Source organism: Syngnathus acus, chromosome 5, assembly GCF_901709675.1.
Source record: "Syngnathus acus chromosome 5, fSynAcu1.2, whole genome shotgun sequence".
Taxonomy (NCBI): Eukaryota; Metazoa; Chordata; class Actinopteri; order Syngnathiformes; family Syngnathidae; genus Syngnathus; species Syngnathus acus.
The window spans coordinates 2404821-2425135 of record NC_051091.1 but is presented as its reverse complement, the minus strand read 5'-3'; the positions used below and the strand labels follow the sequence as shown (position 1 = coordinate 2425135).

General features: G+C 49.3%; 2 protein-coding genes and 1 long non-coding RNA gene across 12 annotated transcripts; 1 reads left to right on the top strand and 2 right to left on the bottom strand.

Annotated features, from left to right (window-relative positions):
* Positions 1–168: 168 nt before the first annotated feature.
* Positions 169–12914, top strand: tasora (transcription activation suppressor a). 2 transcript variants are annotated; one of them, XM_037251404.1, is made up of 28 exons: positions 169–597; positions 1809–1954; positions 2251–2343; positions 2512–2584; positions 2769–2860; positions 2998–3129; positions 3200–3330; positions 3608–3639; positions 3725–3830; positions 3908–4014; positions 4108–4211; positions 4548–4620; positions 4733–4807; positions 5716–5894; positions 5981–6226; positions 6559–6745; positions 6840–6968; positions 7447–7604; positions 7686–7821; positions 8017–8385; positions 8482–9416; positions 9566–9688; positions 10260–10419; positions 10493–10601; positions 10734–10909; positions 11086–11226; positions 11423–11828; positions 12330–12914. In XM_037251404.1, the coding sequence occupies exons 1-28, from the start codon at positions 321–323 to the stop codon at positions 12628–12630; spliced, it is 5196 nt and encodes a 1731-aa protein (XP_037107299.1). In that variant the 5' UTR covers positions 169–320; the 3' UTR covers positions 12631–12914. The 2 variants fall into 2 exon arrangements, with proteins under 2 accessions (XP_037107299.1, XP_037107298.1); XM_037251403.1 differs by having other exon boundaries at positions 7680–7821.
* LOC119122828 lies at positions 1200–1840 on the bottom strand. Its single transcript, XR_005097959.1, has 2 exons — positions 1751–1840; positions 1200–1541 (listed from the first exon to the last, which is right to left on the bottom strand). It is a non-coding gene; the product is annotated as an uncharacterized LOC119122828 (long non-coding RNA).
* A 603-nt stretch (positions 12915–13517) lies between the features above and the next one.
* On the bottom strand, positions 13518–19856 carry ccdc66 (coiled-coil domain containing 66). 9 transcript variants are annotated; one of them, XM_037251411.1, is made up of 22 exons: positions 19658–19855; positions 19447–19505; positions 19349–19371; positions 18735–18995; positions 18423–18666; positions 18243–18333; positions 17990–18084; positions 17706–17767; positions 16957–17046; positions 16736–16870; positions 16329–16432; positions 16146–16292; positions 15735–15819; positions 15507–15671; positions 15335–15407; positions 15104–15157; positions 14875–15019; positions 14650–14797; positions 14301–14335; positions 14098–14219; positions 13911–14032; positions 13519–13835 (listed from the first exon to the last, which is right to left on the bottom strand). In XM_037251411.1, the coding sequence occupies exons 1-22, from the start codon at positions 19666–19668 to the stop codon at positions 13755–13757; spliced, it is 2352 nt and encodes a 783-aa protein (XP_037107306.1). In that variant the 5' UTR covers positions 19669–19855; the 3' UTR covers positions 13519–13754. The 9 variants fall into 9 exon arrangements, with proteins under 9 accessions (XP_037107302.1, XP_037107306.1, XP_037107308.1 ...); XM_037251413.1 differs by having other exon boundaries at positions 16341–16432; XM_037251412.1 differs by having other exon boundaries at positions 16146–16317; positions 16354–16432.
* Positions 19857–20315: the final 459 nt, after the last annotated feature.

The window sequence follows — 20315 nt, the reverse complement described above, 5'->3', positions numbered from 1 at the left end:
AGGTCAAAGTTCATCCATCTGTGTTGTTAAGGTTATGTACCAGTATTCCGCGGCAAGGGGAACCAAATCGAGCACAACACCGGGAAAACTAAGCTGCCAATGATGTCGCTGCAAGACACGTCCAACAGATGGCAGCACACTATGACTCCGCACTCAATCTGCGGCTAAATCTCAGCGAAGAAGTACTCGGCGAAAACATGGAGTCGCTTGTGTTTACGACGATGCAACTTCCACCCTGACACGGATCCCTGCGAGAAGAAACGAACGACGACGGCGTCTCAGTGCAGCTTGCGAAGAGGGCCAGGATCGGGTCGGAGGCGATGGAATTTGGTGTAGCCCGACGGGTGCCGTACCCGCCGCCGAGGAGGGTGTCCTCGGACTACCGCGGGGCTAGTGTTAGCGCGCAAGATGGCGAGTGCGCGAGTGCGCTCGTTCCGACCCACGGAAAGCCTCTTCCCAGCGGAGTTGAGGCTCCTCCAGGCGCCAGTGGTGGCCCGGGAGCACAGTCGTCCGTCCGGCGATCGTCACTGGTTGTCCACCAGAGGCACATGCCGAAGGAGCCCGACAAATTCCAAATCCCCAAGAAGGAGAAGAAAGGTGGGTCAAGTAGCGGACCGAGACCGAGCAGTTGCCATTTTGGTTCATATTAAAGCGTTCTAAAAGCAAAACACGTCTCAGTGAGGAGATGCTAACCAGATAGCTTTGGAGTTTGAACGATTTAATGACTTTCATGTTTTGTAATTGGGGACAACTTGGATCTCGTCCAGGCGTTCTCAAACCTTTTTCTTAAGACTGTAAGACGCAGTGAATGTTTCTAAAAGGTAACAAACAGTTCCTAACAGTTTTTCTCTTGTCAAAGAAATTCTGAACATAGTGTGCGACCAGAAAACGGTTGACAACTATCAAAACTGTTGGCGAATGTCTTTGCGACTGGTTGCCAATCATGAAAGACATTAGAGGGGACATTTCTGTTTTGGTTTTACTTGGGCTTGGCCATGGGGGTTATGAGAGGTTCATTAAACACACAAGTGTAGATTCAAATTAAGTCTTAAGGACTAGATTGCAATTCACCTGTCAGGTTTATTTCGCTGACCGAATAACTGTTAAGAGAAAAGTATCAGCAGACAAAATCACATGTGAGACAGAATATGAATTCTGTTCTCGCGAGGAGTGCAGAACAGATCTCACTACACTAAATATCTGTATGCACTCCTGCTCTTTTTATTTGGATTTGTCTCACCCACAGTGTGAGACACAAGCCCCTGAGGGAAGGGGGAAAGCATGTGGGCTTTGCCTCGTAAAAAAAAAAAGCACAAGGTGTTACTACATACTTATATGGCAATATAGGAAAAAGAATTTAAGCAATCAGCAACCACTCTTTGTCTCTGTGATAAAAACAGGAAACGTGATGTTTGCTTGTCGTTCCATCGAGAGTGTGAGGCAGCGGTGAGGCGTGTTGTTTCTAGGAATTGTCTCGGTAGATGTCTTCTTCTTGCTGAGTTGTCAGCTGCGTCCTGCCTGACCCAGCCGTAACCTCTCTCCTGGCCCAGCCGTAACCTTTCTCTTCTGTGGTACAACATAGAAACAGCAAGGCCAAACAGCAAGCATGTATTGCAGTAATATTGCGGTAAAGCATAGATTAGAGAACATCACCAATGAAAATAATGTGCTCATTAAAGCAAAACGAGTATGGCGCTGTCATTCAAAAAGATGATTCTGTATGTTCTCACTAAGAATTAGCATCCATCACTGCCTTCTCTTGAGAGGTGCCATGAAAATGGAAGCCATTATTATTGTCATTTTTGCAGCTCTGTTGAAGCATATCTCCAGTGAGTCACGGGAATACGAGGGCGTGAAGAGCATCCTGACGGCAGGCCACGTGGACACGGCCTCGGCAGCCTGCTTCACCTACAGCGGCATGCGACTGGTCCACAGCGAGCAGCTGGAGAAGGAGGTGCGAGCGAGCATTCTTTTCTACACCTTGCTCACCTCCTTGATGGATTAAGATTAAAAATATATATATCTGAAGAAGTTACTTATCAACATAGTACTTTTTTTTTAATCTCAGGAAAGATATTTTTTTATCTCATATGTATAAATGTGAAACGTTGGTGTGTGGGAGCTGACAGGATGTCTACTTTGTGTTTGTTTTAATCTCAGGAATTTTTTTTTTTTATCTCACATGTAGAAATGTGACCAATTGGTGTGTGGGAGCTGACAGGTGGTTTTCTTTGTGTGTGTTCGTGTCAGTTTGTAGAGAAGAGGAGGGAGATGAAGGCGGAGGGCCGTGTAGATAAGGAGCTGGAGGAGAGTTACTGTTTCCTCTTGACCGACGAGGCCAAGGTAAGTAATGTTGCAATATGTACAGTCACAAGTTGTCTTCTTATGCATTATTTTCAATTGTGTGTGTGTGTGTGTGTGCACGCGCATGTGTGTGCTGATACTTTTGTGTTTGTGTGCGTGTGTGTGCTGATGCCTTTGTGTATATGTGCACGTGTGTGTGTTTTGTAGGTTCCATTGCTGTGCGAGAAAGGCCTGATTGTGGGTCAAAACTGGCAGTCGGGCCTGGGAGACCCCAATAAAGGTACGAGCCAAACATCAAATTTAACTGGACAATCTTGGTCTGTGCTCATCTCTCTTTCTGTCTTTTGGCCATCTATCTTTGTCTTACTCTTGGACGCACACACACGCACGCTCTGTCTCTCGCTGTCTGTCTGTGTGTGTGTGTGTATATATGTATGTATATATCTTCTTCTCTTGCTCTGCAGGGGTCTATTTGTGCAGGTATTCAGATTTAATTCAGGTTCATCCGTTCCACCACGGAGCCTCGGGTCAGATCATCGTCTTCAAAGTGATGAAGGTGAGTCGTCGCGCGGTTCAGCCGGCGGGCATTTGGGTGTCGTTGCTGAACGTTTGGGTGTCGTTGCTGAACGTTTGGGTGTCATTGCTGAACGTTTGGGTGTCGTTGCTGAACGTTGGGTGCCTGTGCGCTTTCAGGGCAAAGTGAAGAGCATCTACGAGAACATCAAGAACGTGCTGGACCCCACGCCACGCTTCGACAGCCACCTGTCCAAGAATGTCAGCAAGGTCACGTCAGTCAGCTCCTACCGCGCCTTCGAGTACACCCAAGTGAGCAAATACGGAGGCTCGCCTCTTCACCATGTCTTACGTGGCCACTCACGCCGTTTGAAATTTCCAGCATTACTTTTACGAGTACGACTTTGACGAGCTGAAAAAGCGCCCCCGCCAGGTGTGCCCGTACGCTGTGGTCTCCTTCCACTACAAAGGCAAAGACTCACCACTTCCCAGCATGCCTTTGGCCCCTGTCAGGTAAAGGCACGCCGGCCAAATGTTCACCTTGACATACATTTTGACACATTCCAAACCCATCTGCCCGCCCCCTCACAAAAAACAAAGTGCCCCTCCTCCGCTGTGTGATGTGCACACACTCACGGTTGACGACAAGGCGCCCTAAAGCTGTCGCGCCAGTCTGGCTGTCAAGTTGGACTTTTTAACATCGTACTTTTTTCCTCCTAACTCTTCTGTCTTTGTCTACTAAATGTTTGGCACATATACTGACTCACAAGGTGCTGTTTTTGTGGCACAGGACAAACAGCTGGCCAGGAGCGGCCAGTAAAGGTGAGCCGTTGCCCTCTTTTAATTTCATGCTTGAAGGCATCCACCCGGTGGTACCAAATGGCCGCGTGCCGTCTCGTCCCTCCAGAGTCGGTGCAGTTCACCGTGTGGAGTGGCGACCTGGTGCACAACGGCAAGATGGTCTTTCCCGTCTCCCTGCGCTCCTCGTCGCTGGCCTTCCTCCCACACAAACTGTGAGTAGATCCTGGCAGCAACTTGATTGCGTCACACTGTCAGACACTGTCAGAGATGAGTTCTTTTGGTCGTCCAGACCCGACAGGCTAAAGTTGGGACGCTTGATGAGGCTGGACGAGGTGGTCAAGCTGCTCCTGCCTGAGCTCTTCTCCTACAACCTCTATGGCAGCAGCAACAAGGAAGGTGACGCAACGCAGCACGCAAGCATGTTCTTTCAATTGTGCTGCTGCAAAGCAGACGATGCGATGTCATAGCCGTCCGTCCATCTTTGTGTAGTCGTGATGCGGGGGCATCATTGCAGCCTGCTGGAGGTGGTGGACCGAAGTCGCTCCAGCAACAACATGAGCAGGCTGCTGCAGGAGTTGGAGGACAAGGGAGTGGTGAGTGGCCTGGTTAAAAAGATAAATAGCTGTGAGTAAATTCAGAACAGCAACTTCTGCTTATTAGCTTCAAATAATGTACTTTAGTGCTACTCCAAACAAAACACAAATACAGAAAGAATAAAAAAATAAATAGACTATTTCAAAGAAATACAATTAACTAAATCCTGAATTAAATATTTGACCCAAAGATTAGAAAATAATACGAAATGCTGTCGCATGTGAGATGAAATTTATACACCAAAAAAATAATTCCATAAATATTTGACAGACAAATGTGAATGAAAGAGAAAAATATTTGACAAAAGCATCGTAAGATATTAGAAACCTGTGCAGGTTTTGGTGAGCACACTGACTGAGCGAGGCTTCCTCTTCTTGCTGTCCAGCGCTCAGATGGTCACACCCTCCGGTAAGAAGCCAGACCATCGCATTCAATGATGCCCATCATAATTTCATGATTTTGTTCCTATTAATTAAATTCTTGAATGATGTAACTCATCTTCCACATGTAACGCGTGCAGAGAGAGGGGAGAGTTGGAAGCGACGTCTCCAGGCCTTGTTCGTCTTCCCTGAGAGCAGAGATGTGCACAAATCCAGTGAGGAACAAACACAACGCTGCGATGCCATGCCACAAACGTAGAAGGGAAATCCATATTGTACAATAAATACGAGACATACAGTACATCATATTTACCGTATTTTACGCACCATAAGGCGCACTTTAAAGCCTTTCGTTTTCTCTAAAAAGTTATTTTGGGTGGCTTCCGTAATATACAGGCTTAATGTGTAGACCCAATCAGAGGACATTACATTTTACGTTGATCGGGGCAGTAAACCTTCAGGGGACCGTACGTAACATGTAGAGTACGTACCTCCGCCGCCGTTGATAAATAAATAAATATCGTTTGGGCAACATGTCAGGGGAGAATCCCGCCTATTGTGTAGGAGCGACCCTCCCCACGACAAGTAGGAAGTTTAGAGACATAAGGACATGGACACCCAGGGCAAGGCACTGGCCAGGAGAGATGAAACCACAGTTTGTTGGTCGGATCTCCCGTTGTTCCATCTCCAACCTGAGCCTTTTATTACACGATTAACATAATCAATACAAGAATCGATATGACACGACATGACATGCAAGAGGACTTCAATGCTAGTTCCATAACAGTTCCTTCTGTACTGTCCTTGGCCCATGTGTACTTTACGTCTGGTGGTCAGGTTGCCCTGATCTTTAGGTTTCATCCTGGAATAGTAGTTAGTATGCTCTTCTATGAACTTCAGCAAAGTACAATAACACAGGATATGCAAAATTATATGTAGTTGTGGAAACTGGTAAAGAAGACATGACTGAAACATTACATTTGATAATATGGTTATATACAATTTTCTTCACACAACACAAACAGCATTAGGACCCTCTAAAATGCCATCGACAGAGAGACATGCTTACAAGGCGCGACTCAAGCTTTCTGGAAAGCCAGGATCATTTCTTTGCTTTGTTTAGCATCCAGCTGTGCCACCCCCTGCCGCAACCTCAGCAACGGCGGAATAGCAGGACTGACGCACTTCATCCCGGCGCTGCATCACGCCCTGGTCAAGAGCCACACCCACCCCGCCTCAGAGCTCTCCACCGGCGTGGAGCTGCAAGCGCAAGAGTACCTGGTCGGCCAGAAGGACGGCAAGGTGCTCCTTAGCCACCACGTTGACGCAGGGGCGATCGTTTCTCCTCAAAAGTTTCAGAAAAGAATCCTAAATAAAAACACTCGCAGGTGCCAATGTACCGCATGGGCGAGTACGACGTCAAAGCGGAGGAGGAGGCTGCTGCCTCTCCGGCGCACAAACGTCACCGGCTCAGCACGGACGGCTACATGCGCCCGTACCTTCACAATCCGGCCCGCTACCAGCTGGCGGCGACTCATGCCTCCAAGATGGTGGAGCTCCATTGCACGCGCTTGGAGCTTCCGGAGCCCAGGCCCAGGAAGGGGCAAGAGCCAGCCGGCAGCAACACCCACAAGGTAACCAAATTTGGAATAAGATAAGTGCAAAGAAAATGCAGTTGCATCACTTAAGTCACTCTGGAGCAGATCATAATCATAAACATCAAGCTAGAGTCTAAATTTGAACACTTTGATCGGTTGCAAGCAAAGTCAGCTGTGTTCATGCCCACAACGGCGCAAACCATCCTTTGTTCAATATGCCGTCAAAATGACGTGCAGACTCAGGCCACACCTCGCGCTATACAAAAAAAGGCCCACGTGATTTTTCTATGATTGGGAAGAAGAGCCATTGATTTGAGGGAGACATCAGTTTCTCCTTCAACCAATTTGGTCACGGGTAATGTGTTCAGTTGCGGCAACTGATGGACTTGGTGATGACCTGCAAGAGGAACGCCGAGAACGAGGTGAAGCGAGCGGAGGTGCGAGGAGAGCCCAAATCAATGGCGGGAAAGCGAAGGATGGCGCAAAGGGTGGCCGAGCGAGCGCTCAAGTACTTGAAGGCCTCACATGAGACGTCGGAATGGGAGAAGAGTCCGGGTGAGGCCGCTTCACAGCTTTCAACTTGAATCAGAAAGTTGCGTGCACCCATTTCATGTCAACATTTTTTTTCTTCTCTGCATTTGCCTGGCAGTGGAGGGCAGGCAAACCGCAGCACTCCCCGGCTCGCTCGCCTTCGCCATCGAGTCGGTGGGTCTGGCTGGCGTGGCCGTGCAGGAGGACGGATCCGAGCTCGCTGGCAGACTTCGCAAACTGCTGACAGGCGAGTATTTTGTTAAAGACTGCTTAACGTTTTGTTACACTGGCCGGATACATTTTTTTAAAGAAGATTCCCAATAAAAGGACGATGAATGAGGATAAATAAGTAAATAGGCGCATGTTTTTCTCTCTCAAGATATTGAAATGAATAATAAATTGAGCAATAAATAAAGACTTGCAAGGCTAATATATTCCACGTACTCCCTGCAATGTGCACGCTCACGTACTCATCATTACTTTTTGGTAAATTAGTGAAAGGGGAAAAGCGGATGAAACACAAACATTTATAAACTCATAGGTTTCAATAATAGTTTGAAGAAGTAAGAATATGGCTAATCATATTTTAATTAAGATAAAATCAAATTAACCACTGTAAAGCAAATAAAATATACTGTCATGAATATTTACAAATATAAAATTTGAGGGGTAAAAGTGAAAATTTAAGTCACGCTGCCACTAAAGGGACAAATGTCTTCCACCAGGTCTCAAGCAGGCTGCCAGAGTTGCACCGCAAAGAACCCATAGCGGCAACGGTTGCGAGGAAGGCCCGGCCGAGTCGTCGCCCTTCGAGCGGCTGGCCGCCAAAATGGGTCTGCCCGCCAACCGTGACATCGACCTGAGGAAGCAGGACGAGCTGGAGGTGGGCCGGAGACCCTCGGCCGCAATTCTGTCTGCTCTCTTGGAGACGCTCTCGTTAAATGCCGGGCGTGTGCAGGAGCAGATGGCGGGCAGCGTGAGTAGTCTGGAGGGATTCAGTCCCGGCGGCGAGGGTTACCATCACGATCCGCGAGGAGGAAGCGGCGTGGGGAAGAGACCGCACGACGAGGACATCCCGTGGAGACTCATCCCCATCACAGGTGAACAAAGGTGGCAGCTGCGCCATCCTCAAGCTGCATTCGTGGAATCGATCCAATCCACAGCAGCCTTGCAATATATCATACAGCAGGGTCAACACACACAATAGAGCTTTTTATTTTCTCAACTCAAATTAAAAAACTACTGTGTGTTGACAGTGACGCATAAGATCTTGTCCCCATGTGTCTGATGTGCAGATCTGCGTTCCGAGAAGAATGCGTGGAGGGAGCAGAACCCCCCCCAGGACCCTCGCCTCCATGCCGCCATGGCACCCCTGCCGGAGCAAGCGCCCTCGCCCAGCCCCATCTCATCCCCCGGGGCCAGTCCCCCTCGGAGCCCGTGCCCTGAGCCCAGTCCCGCTCCCTCGCCTGAGCCCAGCCCCCCTGCCTCGCCCGGCTGCTGCCCTTCCCCTGAGCCCCCAGAAGCCCGCCGTCCCCCTTCTCCCGCCGGGTTCTCGTCCATCCTGTCCTCGCCCGACCTGCGTCAGGCATCGCTGCCTCGAGAGCAAAGAAGCCATGGGGACGACCAGCAGCAGGTTGCTCCCCCTGGCTCCAGGGAGTGCAAAGGTTTGGCCCTGCACTTTCTTTCACAGTCTTTTTGGCAAAGATTCATTGATTAAGCAGCTCGCTGATTTTTACTTTATTTTTTCTGTCTCACTGCAGCTGATGCGTCGAGTGAAGTCTCAAGTGACACGTTGGCACGGAACAACATAACTGCAGAAGGCAACACCGACGGCAGAGAAGATCAAGAGCCCTCCGCACAGGCTTCTGCAGAAGTGAAGAAGGACGCCACGGACGTGGTCGACTTGACCATGTCTTCGGAGGAGGATGAGTGCGCCGTGCTTTTGGTCTCCTCGCCCCCCGATCTTCGAGGCATCGACGCCATCCTGGACAATCACCTGGGCCACTTCTCGACCGACTTGCATCTCCTCTTGCGGGAGGAGAGCATCAACTGCAGACTCCCCGAAACGCCGCCTTGCCGTCCGCCCGAGGCGCCGAGCGCCGCCCCGCCGCTGGTAAGGCCCTTTTCCCAGTACGTGTCGCCGTACCACCTGTGTCCGCCGGTCCAGGGCTATGTCAGCTCGCTGCAGGAGGGCTTCAGCAGCATGTTGCGGGACTACCGTGATCACCTAGCAAGCCACGAGCCCGAGTCTGCGCTCGCCAGCACCGTCAGCGCCTTCGTGTCCAGCATCAGGGCCGGAACCGACGAAGACGGAACGGAACAAACCGAGGCAGCGAGAGAAAATGAAGCAGGGCGACCGACGTTGCCCGCTGGACAGCTTTCGGACCCTCCGCCTCACGCTGCCCCTCGACCCCCCTCGGTTGACTTGCACACGAACCACCAAGCATCACCCGCTCAGTCCACGCAATCCAACTGCGTCTCCACGTCTTCGGAACTGCCGATGTCCGGCGTGGAGCCTGGCCCGGATGCCCTCTTCCTCCCGCCGGCAGAGGCGCTGAGCAGCGTCATCCGGCAGCTGAGGCCCGAGGTGCTCAGCAACCTGTGTGACATCATTAAGGATGTTCAGAGGAGCTCTGTGATGCAGTTCTACGTGCACGCCGTCCAGCCGGACGACCAGCTGGTCAGGGACGTCAAGGTAATGATGGTGGCGTCATGTATAGACAGGGTTCTTTTTTTTTTTTTTTCTCTCTCTCTCTCTCTCTCTCTCTCTCTCTCTCTCCTCAACATCAGAGAAATGTTACAATTGCACTTTGACTCATCTCTTCCCGTGTGTGCGTGTTGTAGGAGTACCTCACGCAGCAGGGGCACACGGAGCAAGATCCCGTTTCCTTCTTGAAACAAGAATTCTCCGATGGCAAACTTCTGGTCGTCATCAAGAAGGAAGACATAGCCGAGCACCTTCACGAGGTGATGACATTGGTGCATTTACATGTTGATGCCGTGACTAAGTCAGAAAAGCGGCATGAGAAAATCCAACGGTGGGAGCGTTATCTGTTTTGGGGCAAGTCAAACTTTTTAGGCTCGCTTCTTGAGATGTTTTTTGCCTCTAATCATGATTGACGTACCTGCCAAAGTTCTTGATATCTGGAACTGGCCTGAAAGCTGCAGAAAATTTGAAGAGCCACCAAAATAAGATACGTTATTCCTTCATTTGTCCCACACGGGGTAATTGGCCAACATGTACCTCAAACTGAACAAGATAAACCTTGGTCATGTCTGGAATGACCTTAAAATGGCTCCCACAGAGCAAGATGGCAGCCTTATTGTTTTTGTTTTTTTTTAATTCTTGAGGCGTTTTTGTTGGTCTGCCCATGATGGCAGGTGTTATGACGCTCTATGAAACAGGATTCATGATCAAAAATAATCCAAAGATCCCCTGGGAATTGTCTTTTACAATGCCGTGAGGGAGATGCTGGGCAAAATGCCCACTTTCCTGTTTGGAATTGCCCCCAACATTTGCAGGCATTATCCTTTTCAGATTCCGGGACTGCTTTCGCTCAAGCAGCACCGGTCGGTGGTCTTCTTAGGCATCGACACAGTGGAGGACATCAGGACGAACGCGTGCGAGGAGCTGTTAGCAGGCGGCGGCTGCGTCCTGTCCGAAGACTTCGTCCTCAATCCCGACCTGGTCACTTCCGGTAGGATGGGTCAACGGGGGGAGGACGGCGGCTGCTCGCGGTGACTTGGCTGATGGCCTCTCTCTCATTGCAGATCAACTGGAGGCCCTATTGGCGCTCCTGTGGCAACGCAACTCTCCGGAAAATGTTTGGAGGTGGAAGATTCACAGCAGACCCCTCAAGAAACTGAAAGAACAGGCCAGGTACAAATTTGCCCACAGCTGCCTTGGTGGAACGTTCTCTTGGCGGACCCGTTCTGCTGGTCCGGCTAACCAGCCAGACTCCAAAACGTGCGTCGGCATGACGAGGTGCTTTTGTGTGCCGTGGCCGGGCAGGTTCCGGAGCGACGCCGCCGCTCTGCTGGGTGTGGTCATGGAGCACCACCAGCGGAAGATCGTGGAGTTCCTGCCGCAGCATCACTGCGACGATAAACCGGCGCCGCCCAACCTCCACTGTCTCATCCAACATCAAGCCCGTCACACCTGCTTCAGACACACCATCTTCCTCAAAGGTAGCTTCCCATTCTCGTTGTACACGCGCATCCAAAAGGTCTAGGTACGATCATCTGTGATGCTTATTTTAGGTTCATGCTGAAATTTTACCCCAAAGTCCAATCTCCCAAGCTTAGGCAGTACTGTCTTTATATTTATGGAGGAGTTCATCATCTATCTTTTTTGGTCTGTTCAGTGCATAGTTTGGACTTTATGCAGTTCTCCAAGAGTGGCATCATCGCAGCCGGCATGGATGAGATGTTGCACAGTTTCGACGCGCTACTCGGCCAACACAACAACAAGCCGACTGTCGCCGAGGACCCGCAGGCGGACAAAGGTCCGTTCGCCTCGCTCTTTGATTTCCTGCTAAGTGCGGTAACCTTTACTTTAAATGTGACCCATTTGCCCTCAGCATTAGGGCAGACAGACATTTTTTCTAGTTCAAATCACCCACAGAATTATTTGTGTCTAAATCATTTTATTCATTAGAACATTTCCACCTACAATGTGACTCTTTCATATTTACGTACTAGGTATAGCCAGGAAGTTGAGTGTCGACGACGACACGAATGGCGGCGGCACAGAGCAGCAGGCCCGCCACCCCGACCCGAGCCTCACCGACGCCTCGGAGCAGCACGTTTTGGAAGCTTCGCTGGCGGAAAGTGAGACCCATCACTCGGAAAAAGACCTTGAAATGCTGCACATGGCCATCTCGCAGCTGCGAGCGCAGATGCACCAGAAACCGGGTTCTGACGCCGAGAGCGGAGCCTCGCCGGCACGGCCGGCAGTGCCACCGGCCAATGAGAAGACGGCTGCAGATTCCACTGATGACAGAAGAGAGGAGGAGGCGGCGACGGCGGGGTCTTCAAGTTCCAAAGAAGCAGATGACCGAGTCACCTCCAGCACAACTGCCTGTCCTGTGGAGGGCGACGCTATTGAGTGAGTCAAAGGAGCCCTTTCTAACCTGCTTGCAGCCAAAATGACCAATTTCTTGTCTCATGTCACCTGGGCCTTCTAAACGCTGTTTTGTGGGTCTACATGACTCGCAAAGTCAAGCTGACTTCTCAAAACATGTGAAGGACCCTCGAAAATGGCCAAATTAAACTCCAAATGGCTACTCCAAAGCAAAATCACTCCTTGTGTGATTTCCAGACACATGGTAGGCATATCAAATTACACGTTCCTGAGTAGCTTCAGGACCTGAATCCCCCCCCAAATTCCTGGGTCGAGATTTGTCAGAACAGGACCCCGAGAAATCAAAACAAAATTGCAAATGTCTTTATAGGCGTGGGACCTTTTTTTGTGGGCCTGCTTGCCCATTTTGGGGTCAATTTGGCCATTTATGACAGTCTTTCAAATTGTGTGGAAAGCAAAGCAAGCATTTTCAAGACAGTTTTCCTCTAGATTCTAGTTTTGATGGCCTTCTCGTTCCTCCTGTAGACGCAGAGTGTCTGATCCAAACCGGTCGCGAAAGCAGGACAGGGACTTGCGCCCTCGCCAGAGTTCGTCCCATGCCCCTTCCACTTTCAGCCAACAACAGCAAAGGTGGATGGGTGCCAACCACTACCAGAACCACCATTACCAAAACTACCAGAACCAACATCAGCAGCATCCCCAACACTCCAATTTATGTTCAAACCCGTACAGGTACCCCACGTGGGGCTTTCCGGGACAACAAGGGGCGTACGGTGGTGGGTATTGGGACTGGCAGCGAGGAGGAGGGGGCTTCAATGGCATGTAAGACCCCTGAAGCAGGGCTGTCCAAACCTGGTCATCGAGGTCTGCTGTCATGCCTGGTTTCGAGGTTTCCAGATGATCACGCTCGTTATCAAGTTTCTTCAGAGCTTGCTGAGACATTTGAATCGGGTGTGTCGGAATGGGGGGGACCATGTAAAATGTGCAGAAGGGGACCAAAGTTGGACATCCCTGCCCTCAACTAAACTACTTTCTTCTCATCGCCCCAGAACTTGTGACAATTAACAAACCAGGCAGGTGTTGACCTGTTCTGGCTGCAGGGGGCGCTGCGAAAACAAGACAGGTGCTCAAGTGGATCCTAAAGCTGTTCTTTGAACGGAAAAAATCACTGGTAGACATTGTTCTAAGAGAGACTGTTTGGTGTTAGCACGTTGCTAACGCAGAGGCGAATGTATCTTCACTCCAAAACAAACGTTAGCGTACAATGGACCGTCATGAGAACTGTGTTTTGATCCCCAGAAAAAAGTTGTTGAAAATTGATTTTAACTTAAGTTGTTTTTTTTTTACTACTGTTTTAACTTCTCTTTTTTTACACATTAAAACCTCAGTAAAAAAAGGTTAAATTTGACATTTTGCTTTGATTTGGCCGCTTATTGTCAAGATTTTGTCCGATAGGTAGAAAATTTGACACTTCTCAGAAACATCTCAAGGCATGTCCGAAAACACACAGGAAGGCCGTCACTTTGGGCAGTTCCACGGTTCTCTCAAATTGTTTGAAACCTGACATCCAGCACGGGCATGTTTGCTGACTTGCCACAAAACAGGTACAGGGCTTTCTTGTACACCATAAAACAAAAATGAACAACAAAACTGAGAACAGTGAAAATGGACAACTTGCCATAAAATAAGAAGTGTACAAGCTCAAAAGGTTTGCTTCTAAACTTTTATATACAAGAAAATGCAATTTAAAACAATGTGAGACAGAGCAGTGCCCTTTTCACTCATCTTGCAAAAATGCCATTTATTGACGTTCGGCCTTTTACGCAGAACCCAGCAAACTGCATTGTTGCTTCATCAGTGGTGGGCGACTCTGAAACACGTCGGTTGGTGTTGGCCGCCGGACTTGAAACGTAGGAGGAAAAAGTGATCCCGAGGTAATGTTGTGCCCGTCTAACATTTGGAGGGAGACAATAGCTCGTTGCCGTGACGTCGAACCTCACTCTCCAGCTCCTTCTGCTTCTGAAGCAAACCCTATGCTCACACACGCAAAACACGTGTGAAGTTGTGTTGACTCACTTCGTGTGTGTGTGTCTGCGAGAGACACACCTGTCGTAGTTGCGTCAGGCCTCTGAGGATTTCCTGCTGTCGCTGTTTGCCACGCAGGACAAGAAGATCTCCAGGGGAGGAAGAGCACGAGGAGGCGTCAGGAGGAGGTGCCCAGCTTGGCGCTGCTCAAGACAGGTAATTATTGCCGTTAATACGCAACAATGCGTGTGTGCACGTGTGTGTCTACCTGTGTGGGTGTGAGGAGGGGGCGCGGCAGACGTCTCAGTGGAGTCCAAGTGGATGACATCATCGGTGCGGACATATGGGATGAACTGCAAGGAAGGTTGCGTGATGGGAGGAGAGCGCCCTCTGGAGGAGAACACCATACTGACTTCTGACAACCAGATTCACTCGGTCGGGTAAGTCGTCCGGTGTGTGCGTCTGTTTCACCTTATAGCGGAAACGCTCGTACGATCAGCATCCACCTGCAAGCAAAGACCAAAAGGAGGATGTCAAGGAAGTACAATTAGAACTAGTTGGCTCATAGTTTCTGTGGAGAAGCTGAATTTCTGAGGTTTTGGACAACTTGAAGTCAAACAAGGATAGTTATTGATTACTTTTCAATTAATTGAATAATTGTTGCACCTCTAATGATTCTTTTGTGTTTAGCATACAGTTTGCGTCATTTACAGTATTTATTTGTACTTGCTTTTATTTGTACTCATTGTCCTCGGCCGGCTTTGCATTTTTTTCAGTTGGCTTGTCATCGTGATGACATCATCACGGTCGCGGCGCTCACCTTGTGGCTCGGGGGCCGACTTGCTGGGAGGCAGTTCCTGTGCTGCAAATTGAGGATCTCCTCCTGCCTCTTGAGTCGACTCTCCCGCCTGCTCCTTTGCAGTGTGGCCGGGTAACGCTCCGATGCGGGAACGAAGCGTCGACTCGGCCTGGATGGACAGAAGGAGACAAAAACAAAAAAACTCGGTGGGTTGCGGCGGAATGAGCCGAGTTGCACTTTTTGTACCTGTGTGTGTTCCACTCCGGCCTCCTCGTCTCGTAGGCCCCGCCTCCTTTTCCTCCTCCGGACACGCCGGCGTTTTCCTTTCCTGCTCTGTCCTGGCGGCTGCGAGGTGGGGGGCACTCTGCTCTGACGGGCGGAAGGGCCACTTCTACACGCACATACGTGATTGGGTAGGCACACATGCACGCTACTAATCATTGAATGTGTTCTTGCTACTCGTGTCATCTTTTACCCGTCTGCACGGCCGTGTCTCTCTTGTCCTCCACACTAGCGGCCGCATGTAACACTGCACAACACACATACGCATTGGCGCCAGTATTAGGTTTGAACACATTTTTTTTTTAAACTTGAGAAAAGGTTTGACAGGACGCAAACAAAGTCCACGTCACACTTGTCGAACAGCAGATTTTGATTGACAGCTGCGTGTGCGTTTGCGCATGTCAGTGACACCTGCTCGACTCACTGCGCATATCCGTTGGCTCTTTCACTTTTCTGGCATCACCATCGTTATCTTGCATCTTTGGTTGCTTTTTCTCCTACACACACACACACACACGCGCACACACACGCACGTTACTGATGTTCCTCCGGTTCTGAAAGAAATCGAATCCATCAGTGCAGTTGTTCGTGCCGACCTCGCGTTTCTCCTGATGCTTGAGGTCCTCCTGCTGGTGCCTCCTGTACAGCAGGTCCCTCTCCAGCGTGATTCTCCTCTCCTCCTCTTCCTCCTCCTTTTTCCTCCTGGCCTCTTCTTCCTGCTTCTGCCGCCGGCGCTCCTCCACCTGAGTTTGGATGTCTCTCTGGATGAAGCGCAAGGATGATGAGCTGAGCAAACAGATCCGGTGCGGGAAGCGGATGCTTACCTGCTGCTCCAGCTGCTTGAGCCTCCTCCTCTCACGCTCCTCCATCTGGACGGGGTCCAGAAGGGCCGTCATGCTCCGCAGATAGCTACAAAATGTGTTTTTTAGCGTTCACATTCATCAGGTGTGTGCTTTCAATGCGGCGATCTGTTTTGACTTTGATGAGCTTGGTTAATTGGGGAGCTTTTTGTCCAAGTAATTAAATTAATCCAATCGTATAGAAAATAACGCTGGTGACAGGAATCGGCTGAAATTTTCACTCTGGCTAGAGTGAACACTTCAAAATGGTGGCCCACATAAGAGAGTTGTGTAGTGCGTTGCCACTACTTCACATGTTATTCCACCGCCCTTTTCAGGTGGAGGGAGGGGGCATCACTTATTTGTGGATTTTGTGGAAAATTCAGTATGCAGTACCTGCTCTTGGTGGGGTAGTCGCTGCTGCCGGCGTCCACGCTGGCTCGGCCTGCACTCTCTGCTCCTCCGCAGCTGCTGGAGGTGTCCCACATCAGGGACAGGCTGGACGATGCCTCCCGGTCGCCAGAGGGGGCCAAGGTTGGGGCCAAGGTTGGGGCCGTGGGTGGGGCCGTGGGTGGGGCCGTGGGTGGGGCCGCGGGAAGGGCCGCGGGTGGGGCGAGAGTCACTGCAGGAGGTTTGCGCTGCAATGAGTCAAAGTGTGCCGCCCACAGCTCGTGATTTTCTCTCTACACAGGTGGTAGACGGACAAAAACAAACAGGCACAACTTAGCTGCAGTCATAGTGATTCTTTGCAGAGGATAAAGAATAGATTCCTGTGTTCAGTTGCCCATCTACTGGTGTTCCCACACTGGGTTCAAATAGCCATTGCTTACAAAGTTGCGACTACCTCAACACCCACGCTATGGTATTTTGCACTGCGCGCTAGCATTAAGCTAGCAGTCTTTCGGAAGGCTTGCAGTGTATGGTTTGCTTAACAGCAAAATGTTTTTGTTTCGAGTAAGCCTTATGGTGGTGTTTTTGTGTCACACCTGATTGAGAAGCATTTTCTCTCGCTTCCTCCGCTGACTGATCTCATCCCTCTGTTTGTCCAGACCCTCCAGCCAGAGCCTCCTCTGCTCCTCTCTCCTCTCCCAGACCAAAGCCTCCTCCATCGGAGTCACCGCCTAAACACATCCATGTTTTCAATTCACAAGACAAACGTAAAAAAAACTCGACAAGACGGGGTGATTTTTGTTTTTGTTTGTTTTACCCCGAGTCTAAGGCTTGACCTGATGGCTGCCGGCTGCTCTCTGTGGCCACCCTCCAGCTGAACTGAAGATGCGCTTCCTGCTTCCTCTGCCTACAGGAAAAACAATCAAGCTTGCAATATCTGATGAGGATCTGAAGATGGTGTCCCATCGTATCGGCCTGATGTTAGATAACACCCGATTCAAACGCAAGTATTGCGACACGCACTTTGTGTTTTTTTGTTTCGATGTGCTCCTTAATGTTCCTAGCGCCGCGACCTCCATAGCTTATCACATCTTGACAAAGAATGCACAAAACCTTCCCCGGGACATCTAATTTACGGATATGTTCCGTCAGGCAGGTGGTTACGGACTGTGTTCCGAGTTGTAAGATGACGCTGCTCTCGAGCCATGCCCATCTGAAGCAGTTCTTGATCCCGTTCGACTTGTCTATTTCCCTGGCACGATCCTCGTCTTTTTTCTCGAAAACTTTCACCATGCTGGCAAAAACTTTTGCTGATTAGGTTAACGATGTGACGAAAATAGCGCCAAAATAAGGCGGATGCTGTCGCAATACTGCTGCCAGCCGCTCCCCCCCCCCACCATATATAAAAACAATTTTCTCGACGGATCTACACGATTCACGAAAATGATACTTCCGACGGAAAAAAACATCCGCGGAAAATTCTCATCCCTGATGAACGGCTCATTGCTTTAGCATTGCAAGTGTTTGGTGATGAAGAAGCCCATCTCATTCCCATGTTCAGCCTACCTGGAGCCCGAGTGAGGTTGAACAACGTTGTTGTTGCTGCTGCTTCAAGCCAACCTGCTCGTCTACAACACACACACACACACACACAGAACAAGGAAGTGTTTGTGCGTTTACGTTGTGTTGTTTGTGTGCAGAAGTTGGACTACTTGTGCAGTGTGTTAGCTGTGCAGTCAACACACTAATGGTGACATGCAATACTTTGACAGGCACACTAGAGTTGGACTGTCATAATGTGGATAGCTCAGCATATGGTGATAGAATTGAAGAAATGCAAAAAAACGTACTCAGTTGTTGCCTCCACTGAGCCTTCTTGGTTTCCACTGATGCTCTGTTGTTAGTGTCGCACTGCTCCAGCCAGCCAAACAGAACTCCGTGAGACCTACACCATTGTTGTCATCATTATTAGCAATATTAATAGCGCCTCAGTATTTCTTTTTTTTTTTTTTTACTTTTCCTTTGGCAAATTGATATGTGATGCCGCCAGCTGCTTGCAAACATTGTATTGTGTTCCGCTTAACATGACGAGGGTCAAATTACCTGTTCTCGTTAGGTGGTGACTTTCCACTTGTGGTTTCACCCCATCCTACTCTGTCGTCGTCCATCTTTCGCCCTCCCACTTCGTCCTCTACTGTGTGACGTAGTGAACGTGAATGAAACAAGTCACAAAATGTGTCGTCGGTCTGTCTTTTTTCGGGGGCTCAATATGTCATCACTCACCATGCTGACTGGACACTCTGTGCTCCTCTGCAGTGGATTGGTCGTAGCTGGAGGGCTGGACATCACTGAGACTGTGTCGCACCTGCTCGCCGCTCAAACGTGCCGCTACATCTTTCGGCCCTTTCTCATTGAGCGAGTCCTTTAGTTTCAACTTGATGTTGGACGTCTCAGCCCATCTTTCAGACTGTGCGGCTATTCCTTTGGCTGAGGTAGAGCAGCTTTTCCGAAACTCAGACGTCACCTCCAACACGTGCATACAACAGATTTGTATCACTTGTTGCGAGGCAGAACATCTAAAAGTTAGGACCTCACCTTGGGTGCAGTTTCCACTTTGGTGGCCGCCGCACGATGCTCTCGTGTTTTGGAGGCCATCTGACTGGCTCGCATTTTGTCCGCTGCCCCGCTGGACTTAAAGGAGGTTTCGCTCCCTGCCGCCTGTGCCTTGGCACCTCTGGGAGCCTTCGAGTGCTGCACGGCCGGGCGCCGCCCCACCGGATGCGGTGGCCGCACATTCTCCGCACAGGGCGGCTGCCTGCTGTTGAGGATGTAGGTTTGGTGAGGCGTGAAGGAATTCTGTAGAAAACAGGTCACATGTTTGGTGTTGCCTTTCAAGCACCGTCAAAGAATGAGAAGCTCCAGTGGTTGGCTTATTTTTACACTTGTTTAACTATTTAATCAATCTGCGTTCCATCGTTGGGGATCGCACTGTTTCAAAATCTGCATAGCAATGCACGTGAGACAACACCCCCTACTGCCTGTGAGTTGTATAATAATGTATTTATAATACATAGATAACTTTGTTTCTCTTTCTTTTTATTCAAACACTACAGAAGGGAAAAAATTGATGACCACTGTTCAGCTGTCCTGGCTGTTCAGTACAAAACTATTAGAGCGAAAACAGATCAACTGCTAGGAGGGTTTCAGACCTTGAAAAGATTCCTCTCGACGGCTGTGGTGGACAAAAGAAAAAGTGTTATTTACAAACAAAGTGCACACATGGGGATGTAGGGAGGGTCCTGCTTACCGTGGTTGACCATAATCAACTTGGGTTTTCCATTTTGAAGTTCAAAGAGCAGTCCGTCTCTGTTGTCAAAAATACATTCATATCACAAAATATCCTATTTTCTTCCGAAGTTGGAAAATGTATATTTATGCAGCAGTGCTAGTGAATGTGCGCATTCCACTGCGACATGCATTTAACAAGCTAGCATTAGCTAATCTCAAAATAGACTTACCCGAGATACATGGCAAGTTGGAAACACACGGTAATCACCACGAAAGTTAATTGAGGACGAACAGTATTGGTGCCGTGTTCCGTTTACATGCACTAATAACAGTTTCATAAAAGATGCTTGTTTTCGTCTTCAAGATGGTTTTTTCCCCCGTGCTTCCTGGTTGCTGGGCGGTTGCTGACAACGACCAGAAGCGTCCCTGCCAATTGGCTGATTTACATTTCAACTACAAATAAACAGCCAATCACACGATTTTGCGTCCGCAGGCTCAGCCGTTAATGCGATGTTATGTTTAAATAAACTCGGAATTTTCCGATATCCGTCGTAAATTTGCTGAATTAACCGTATCTCCTCTTCAAAATGAGGCTGCTTTAGCTGAGCGTGTCTGATATATTCTATTGTGTTATCCGCACGCTGATTTAAACTTAATGGCTGTAAGTAACATAGCATAAACAGAATTAAATGCTTAAAATGTGTTCCTACACATATGTCAGAAGGTCGACATAAGCATTATTATTACACTTTTCTTTTTCTGCAGCGAGCAGTACTTGGAAGTCCTCTTGGTCGACCTGCTTTTGTAACACGGTCAGCGAAGATATGTAAAACACCCCGGGCAAAAATCAATTTTACATCTATAACTTCAAACGTGTATTCTACCTAT

Excerpts from the sequence above, each read along its gene's own strand:
- tasora (XM_037251403.1), top strand. The coding sequence starts at position 321 with ATGGAATTTGGTGTAGCCCGACGGGTGCCGTACCCGCCGCCGAGGAGG. Across the intron at positions 2,585-2,768 it reads CCTGGGAGACCCCAATAAAG|GGGTCTATTTGTGCAGGTAT; the intron begins GTACGAGCCAAA and ends CTTGCTCTGCAG. Across the intron at positions 11,829-12,329 it reads GTGGAGGGCGACGCTATTGA|ACGCAGAGTGTCTGATCCAA; the intron begins GTGAGTCAAAGG and ends TTCCTCCTGTAG.
- ccdc66 (XM_037251405.1), bottom strand. Across the intron at positions 17,768-17,989 it reads TCAGTGGAGGCAACAACTGA|ACGAGCAGGTTGGCTTGAAG; the intron begins GTACGTTTTTTT and ends TGTGTGTTGTAG. Across the intron at positions 14,033-14,097 it reads CCCTCCTCACACCCACACAG|CGCCAAGCTGGGCACCTCCT; the intron begins GTAGACACACAC and ends TGTCTTGAGCAG.